Source organism: Zootoca vivipara, chromosome 9 (genome assembly GCF_965207765.1).
Source record: "Zootoca vivipara chromosome 9, rZooViv2.hap1.1, whole genome shotgun sequence".
Taxonomy (NCBI): domain Eukaryota; kingdom Metazoa; phylum Chordata; class Lepidosauria; order Squamata; family Lacertidae; genus Zootoca; species Zootoca vivipara.
Genome location: NC_142592.1, coordinates 69,507,470 through 69,515,489, shown reverse-complemented (window position 1 = coordinate 69,515,489; position 8,020 = coordinate 69,507,470). Strand labels below are relative to the sequence as shown.

General features: G+C 47.9%; 1 protein-coding gene across 1 annotated transcript; it reads right to left on the bottom strand.

Moving 5' to 3' along the window:
• Positions 1-1,113: 1,113 nt before the first annotated feature.
• On the bottom strand, positions 1,114-7,010 carry LOC118091572 (acrosin-like). Its single transcript, XM_060279771.2, has 5 exons — positions 6,934-7,010; positions 5,158-5,361; positions 3,973-4,247; positions 2,516-2,655; positions 1,114-1,641 (listed from the first exon to the last, which is right to left on the bottom strand). The coding sequence occupies exons 1-5, from the start codon at positions 7,008-7,010 to the stop codon at positions 1,114-1,116; spliced, it is 1,224 nt and encodes a 407-aa protein (XP_060135754.2).
• Positions 7,011-8,020: the final 1,010 nt, after the last annotated feature.

Here is an 8,020-nt window from a genome sequence, read left to right as displayed (position 1 = left end):
GCTCTTCTCCCTGCTTGCCTCTGGTCCTTTTTTTTTTTTTTTTTTGAATCCTGCAAAGTGTTTAAGTTTTTGCTCTGCTAACTATACGTCAGAGTTCTGCTCTGGATCAATATTGAGTAGAATTTCTCGCCAGGTTATGGGCCCAGAAAGTTCTTTTGATGTGCTGATGGGTTCCTGAGGCTGAGCAGAGTGCTGAGGAGATCTGATTGTGCAGTGCCAGAGTGTTTGCTGTGAAGGAGTGAAGGAGTAGCTGCACCAAAATGCTGATGAGGAGGACCTGGAGAGTCCCCGTGCCTGGACAGCGGCGGTGAAGCGGCTGGAGTGGATGCCAGCCGTGGTGATTTCTGAGCAGGGTAGCTATTGTGGAACAGCCCTGCATTGCTGAGAAGCTGGAAGAGGCTTGATTCCAGAGATGGCTGTAAGTGGTTGGTGCAGATGCAGCTGTGGGAGGTATGGAGAACCCAGAGGGGCTGGGAGCTGGCAGTGGTTTTACTGGCATGCAAGGGACGTTTATATTTGCCTAATAACAGTGGTAAAATAAGCTGTAGTCCTATCTTAAAGGAGTAGGTGATTGATTAGGCCTGAGAGGATGGAAAGTGTCTTAATGGTTTTATAGCAGGTCATTTGCTGAGCCATGTTCCCTTTGGGTGAGCACCCTACATTTCAAACTCTTTTGGGGTAATAAATTAACTGCAATAGTTTTGATTTGGAGTTTAAACTGCAAAATGTGAAATATAAAGTGTTTCTAATTTGTTGTAAAATACATTTTGGATATCTTAAACGTGGAATGTCCTTCACCCTTCCCTTCCCTTCCTTCTTTCTTCTTTTGCTTTTCTTTTTCTACCACTTCCATTTAACGGAAAGAAAGACCTGAGTGAATTATGAACATAAGTAGGAGAATATGGCTCTGGATTTGGCTATTTCCCAACACATCTCTCTGAGATATGGTGAGATAATGGTCTGAAAGACACAAAGACCCATTGCCAAACTCCAAGCAGCTTGCGCAAACCACCTCCGTTTTATTATTCAATAGAATATCCGGTGCTTATCATGGTGGGCCCTAGCCTGGCCCCTCTGCTTTACAATGCCTGCCCCCTGCCCCAACTGCCCCTCTCAATCCTGCTCTCCCGAGGGCACAAGCGGATTGGAGTAGTCTTCGGATCCAGGGTAGTACCCTGGAGCATCTGCGAACTGGCTTCGAGGTGCCATATGGAACGAGGGCTGCAATCTGTACCTTTGCCTAATCCTGCGGCCAGGCTTCCGGTTACCCCAAAAATAGTTCTCCCTCATCCAGGGAGGGAAGGAGGACCTTGTGGTCTGCACCTGGGGAGGAGGCCTCCCACCCCACTGTGGGGGCCCCGCCCAGGTAGGCCTGTAGGGTCTTGGCCTGGCCGCGGTAGGGAAAGTCGTGGGCTTGCGCGTTGTTGTGGCCTGGGTCTGCGCCAGCAGCGGGGTGATTGTGGGAACCGAGAGCTGCAGTTTAGAGGTCCTTTGGATCCAGTCTAGAAAGTACTGCGTGGAAATGAAGACGCTTGGCACCTTCGCTGTGCCGCAGTACATCGGTGCGAAACTGGCGATTCCAATCACCCAGTAGCGCTCAGATCTCTCTTCCCTGCACATCAGGGGGCCTCCGCTGTCACCCTGGGAGGGGGAAAAGAAGGTGGTAGAATGAGGTGCAGGCAGGACGCTGTGGAAACCAAGGCAGAGGCTACTGAAAAGAGGCAAATTGGGGGTGGGGTGCAAGGCACAGCCATCCTGCCAGGGGGCAGCACAGCACACCAATTTCGCTTATTTATTGCATCAAATTCCTGCCTTGCAGGGGGTTGGACTAGATGACCCCCCGAGGTCCCTTCCAACTCTTCAGTTCTAAACATATACCCTGCTTGATTGTACAACAGCAACCTCAAGGCGGCTTACAAAGAAAAGAAAACAATAACGAGTAAAACCAACTCTTGAAAACATTCAGAAGATAAAACCAGCTGCAAACTCAAAATGGATTGAAACATATAGATTATTGTATTTTAATATTCTGTTGGAAGCTGCCCAGAGTCAGAGTGGCCCAGAGCCAGATGGGCGGGGTATAAATAATTTATTATTATTATTATTATTATTATTATTATTATTATTATTATTAACCAACACCCTACAATTAAAGTGTGCCGAGTACACATTTAAAGTGTATGACACCCCCCCCCCGAATCCTGGGAACTGTAGTTCACTCCTCAAGGAGATCTGATTCCTGGTACCCAAATTGCAGTCTCAGGATTCTTTTTTTCAGTGGCAGGGAGTGGACAGCAGGAGTCCTGCACTTTGAATGTGCTTTGAACGTGTGGTCTGTAGACAGCCTCGGCGAGCAGCCTCAGCGCAACTTGCCAGGCGTTGAAACTTGGAGCATTCATTGGTGGGCCGCAAAAGAGCTCCTATGTAGAGCCGCAGAGTGCCACTGGGTGCCAACCCCCCTGCATCAGATGAGCACAAAATCCTGATCTTGGCTCCTGACCGTGGTTCACCCTACCCGGCAGATTGAAATGGTTCCTTCTTCGTGTCCGGCACAGACGTTCTGTGTAGGGATCTTCCTTCCCCACCGCATCCCACATTGGATTCTAGTGTAGGTACTCGTCGCCCCTTCTTGCATGATGTCAGGAGGGCGGGAATCTGTGGGCAGAAAGCAGCGGGGTGGGAATAGAGATAGAGAGTTGGACGTCTGGCCAGGGGGTGCCCTGCCCGTGGATCCTAACTGGGGCAGGGAAAGGAGAGAGGAAAGAAAGGGGGGAAACCCCTCAGAGCCATGCCTAGAAAGCAGACGTGTGGACAAGCCCTAAGACCTGCCCAGGGCCAGTGCTAGGGTTTTTTGCACACTAGGAGAGATCATCTTCTGGCGCCCCCCCCCCAAAAAATTAATAATAAATAAATAAATGGAAAAAATAGAAAAAATAAAAATAGGAAAAATAAAAAGTAGAAAAAAATAAAAATAAAAAACAGCTGAGAGGCGCGTCGAGGTGGCCCCAAGCTCGCGCTCCCCGCGCGCCTCCGGAGCTTCGCGCAGGGAGCGCGAGCCTGGGGCTGCCTCCACTGTGGCTGTCAGCTGTTGAGCGACTTCAGGCCGCTCTCTGGAGGCACGTGCGCGCCTCAGGATAGCGGCCTGAAGCCACTCAACAGGTGACAGGCGCAGTGGAGGCGGCCCCAGGCAGCACCAGGGGACGGCGGGCAGGCTGGCCAGCGCCCCCTCCATTTTGGCGCCCTACCGTAGGCACCTGCTTAGTTTGCCTAAATGGACGCGCCGGCCCTGGACCTGCCTAACGGCTAGCTGCTCTCAGCACGTGGACCAGCAGTGCTATTTTACTAGGAAAAAAAGGTGTCAGAATGCAACAAAAACGCCTTTCTTGGTCTCTTCAAAAAGTCCTGATAACCATGTTTTTAATTCATAAATAGATAGCCTGAGCCCAGTATATTATTAAAGCAGAATAATTACAGGCAAGAACGAGGAAAAACTCATCCGTGCAAGAGAGAGGGGAAGTGAAACAGGGATGGAGCACCCCAAAAGAAAACCTCTCCTACAAGGAAGGAACCTTGTGCAGGCCAACCAGAAGTGTCTATTAACTCAGAACTATATTTTTTGCCATGGTCATTTCCATTTTATTTATTAACTTTCCTCCCAATAGAAGGGCTTGTCCACACTTCCACTCACCCCCTGCCTAGAAAACATGAGTCCGAGAGGATTGTGCTCTCTAGGCATGAGTCCGAGTGGATTTCTGCATGCCCTGCTACTTTCCCCAGGAAACTCGCTCTTGACTGCTGACTCGGAGCAAACAGCAATCTGTGGAGAACTCGATTGCAGGTTTTCCCTGGGGGAAAACAGCAGGATAAGCAGAAGTGCAGACGTGCCGGCTTGCAGCGAAGGTACAGGTGACGATTTTCTTTCAAACACTTCGTGGGAGCCGTTCCTCCTGCTTTTCACAAGGCTGCTCTCACCTCTTGGCTTCAGGCCACCCCAGCCACTGACGTAGCAATGGCCGAGCGTCAAAATCGGCAGGCTTTCCTCAGGCAGGCAGGCTGGCTGGATGTAGTCACTGCAGTTGACCGGCTCATCCATCTCCGCCAAAGCGATGTCTGCAAACACCACCTCCCCTTGACTCAGCCGGTTGTCGTACTTCTCGTGTTTCACCAGCCTCTTAATGAAGCGCTGCTCGGCCTCAGGGCCCAGATTCGTGAGCCGGTTGGAGCCAATAACAAGCTTGTACTGGTCTCTGCAGGTGGGACCAAGAAACAGGGATATATGGTTTGTGGGGGGCTGTTCTTGAACTCCCTGAATGTCAGAGGTAGGAGGGGGGGAAGACTCCCTCCCTCTCCCATGAGGCTAGAACACCTGGATATCCAGTGAAGCTGGCCTCACCTCCAAAAGGATATCTCAGAGCTGGAGAAGGTTCAGAAAAGGATCACCAAAATTATCAGGGAGGTGGAGGGACTCCCCTAGGACTTTGGAGAAACACATTTTAAAAAACTGTAGAATATTAATCAGCTTTATAAAACAAAAACAAAAACGACAAATACAAATTAACATGTAACACTTAAGAACAATAAACAACACCCATCCAAGTTAGAACAACATACCCATTAAAAGCACAATTTTAGCACAAGGGGGCTGGCCCACGTCCTCGTTCCTGTGCCTGGACGCTTTCCCTGGGAAAACCTGCCGTTTACCTCTAAATCGGGGCAAACATAAATCTGCAGAAAACCCGATTGACATTTGTTCTGATTCAGCGATGAACAGTGTGTTTTCCTGGGGAAAGCAGTGGGAGAAAAAAAGAAGCCACTCGGATCTGTGCCTACAGGTCACAGGACAAATGAAATTGTGGGTGAGGCCTATATTCCTATGGCCCAAACTGGGGTGGATCAGCCCTAGTGCCCAGCCCTTGGAGGTTCCTAATGGGACGCTGGACTAGCTGAACCTAAGTCCTGATCCAGTAGGGCAGTTCCTGGGCTGTAGACTCCACCGTCCTAAGAGTACGGCTCTGAGTTGAGGCAAACTGCAGTTCCTGTAAGTATCAGCTGGAGGGACTCTGCTTCCTTGAGATGCCCCCAAACTGCTGGGCTTGCAGACTCCACAACCCTCCCCAGGAACAGCCTTCTGCTAAGCAGACTTCCCCTTCTGCTTACTTTTCTCTTGGGAAGCAGTGGACTGCACTGAGGACCCATTGGGGGCCGATGAGCGAACCTCCGCAGGTATGGTAGTAGAGGCTCCCTTGGACTTTCGTCTGGACGCTGACCATCCAGGGCCACGTCCCCGGAAGAACATTGCTGCCGCCCATAACACGCATCAACTTGTGGCTGCTTGCCAAGGGTCGCCTTCCGCAGATGCCACTGAAAAAGATAGAGAGCGCCAACAGTTCATGCACTTGACGTGGGTGGATTGTGCGGCTGGCATAAGGGACTCAGACACACTTAACGTCCACACTTCCCCCCAAATGCTTTCCTGCAGCAGACAAGCATCTCTTTCTTGACCACCTTGGCAGAGTGAAGTACAAAGCTGGAGACACCCATGGGACCAGATCCCTGTGCACCAGAGAGCCCATTCACTGGCCATGGGCTAAGCCAGTTTTGGACAACATGGTGCCCTCCAGGGCTTGTCACCTGCAAACGTCCTTGCAGAATACCAGGGCGGTTCATGTTAAGTATAATTGCTTTATTCACACAGAGATGGAGAATGCTGAAAGGTATCTGATGAAGTGTGCATGCACACGAAAGCTCATACCAAAATAAAAACTTAGTTGGTCTTTAAGGTGCTACTGAAGGAATTTTTTATTAATGCTGAAAGGGTTTAACTGGAAGATTCCACTGAAGGGCATGAAGATCTCTCCAAACACCTAGATGGGTTGATAATTAACTGCTATGGTTCTCTGCTGGCTAGCGCATGGGTGTTTAACCTTAGGCCACACGAGTAAGGTATTTAGAATGCAGGCTGGAATGGCAGAGAGACACAGTTTTGATTTCTGGAAGAAGTAAAGTTATTTCTTATACAGTAAGATGGTGAGCCTGTGCTGGACATGCACAAGATATTGTACATTTATTTAGATGCATTGTTGGTGTTTTTGTTCTGTTTTGAAGAAAGTTCTGCATGTAAAGCGGTGAATCAAACTGATGGGCCTGGAAATGTTTTATTCCAAAAGGAGACAGTTTTGTATGCATCTAGATGCTTCAAGCAGCACAATATAAATATATGCAATAGTTTGTGCTTTAGGGCCTTCCCGTTTGGACTGCTCTACAGTCCAATTTTGATCAAGATTTTGGTTGCCTCCAACATGACAGGAGATCCATCAGGAAAGACCAGGGAGACCCAGGGAGAGCCCATCTCGGTAGCAGAACTCCCAGTCTTCCTTCCAACAGGAACTCTACCTATGATCAAGCTGTGTCCCCTTGGTGGTACATAGCATGTTAAACTTGAAAACAGCACCCAAAGTCTCTTTGAATATTGTGATCGGACATTTTACCTTTTTTTACTAAAACAGGCTCCTCGGATATCATCTGGTATTTTGCAGGTCTTTTATATAGTTCAGAAATTTTTATTTTTTGGGGGGGGGATTCTACTATTTTTTTTATTTAAAAAATCCAGCCTTGTCAGTTTTATACAATTCATGATAGCAACCTTGTGAGATATTTTCGGACACCATACCTATAGGTGGTAATCAACAAGATTTGACTCAAAGTAGATCCACCAAAATTAATTGGCCTAACTTGTTCATGTTCTATTTCAGAGGGTTGGATGAAATGCCACCAAATTTCACGAGACCCTCAAGGCAAAATGGAAGGAGAGCAACCCTGGTAGATGGACAGACAGACAGAAGACCACCTGGTGTCTTTTTCCATGAAAAAAAACTTCTTCCCTGTTTTGCCTTTCCTTACAAAATGCCACCCATCACCCCAATGGCCTCTTACTCGCAATTGCTGACGGTTGCGTTGTGGGTGGGCTGGAATGCAGCAAGGACCAGAACAGAGAGGACCAACCATCTCATCCTTTGGGCATCTCCCAAGGTTACAGGGTCCACCACCACCACCTTTTCTTAGAATTCGTGACATCATAAAACACATGAATCCAGGTTCTGTCCAGGGAGCATGTGGACAGCCTGACATCATCGCTGCTTTATCCTCCTCCTCCTCTCTCTTTTCGAAACAGACAAATGTTATTAATATTAACAGAAGCACCAGGGTAAGATGCCAAAATGAGGATAATAATAGTAACAACAACAACAACAACAACAACAACAACAACAACAACAATTTTATTATTTATACCCTGTCCATCTGACTAGGCTTCCCCAGCCACTCTGGGCAGCCTACAGAATAATTAAAACATTTTAAAGCTGCAAACGTTAAAAGCTTCCCAATTCAGGGCTGCCTTCAGATGTCTTCTAAAAGTTTTATAGTTCTTTATCTCCTTGACATCTGAAGGGAGGGTGTTCCATAGGGAGGGCGCCACTACCAAGAAGGCCCTCTGCCTGGTTCCCTGGTTCCTGGACTCTGCTCTTTAGCCATGCTGGCATCCTTTTTGCCCGGGTGGTATTTTTTTCCTGAACTGCAATGTACATTATAGTTGAGATCCCCTTATTGTGGTTTTGAACAACCCCTAAGTGTTCTGCAGGGTTTTTGCCTTTCACCTTCCTTTCTACCAGCTCCCTCATTTTTGGGGAGTTCCTTTCTTTGAAGTCAAATGTGACTACAATGAACTTACTTGGCAATTGTCCAGTACATACATAAATTGAATTTGATAGCACTGTGGTCACCCTTCCCAATTAGTTCAGCAACACTTTCATCTCTAACCAGATACTGGCTGTCACTTAAGATAAAACCCAGAGTTTATGTTCTTCTGGTCAATTCCATTACTAACTGTTCTAGAACAGGTAGGTAGCCGTGTTGGTCTGACACAGTCAAAACAAAATTTAAAAAATCCTTCCAGTAGCACCTTAGAGACCAACTAAGTTTGTCCTAGGTATGAGCTTTCGTGTGCATGCACACTTCTTCAGAT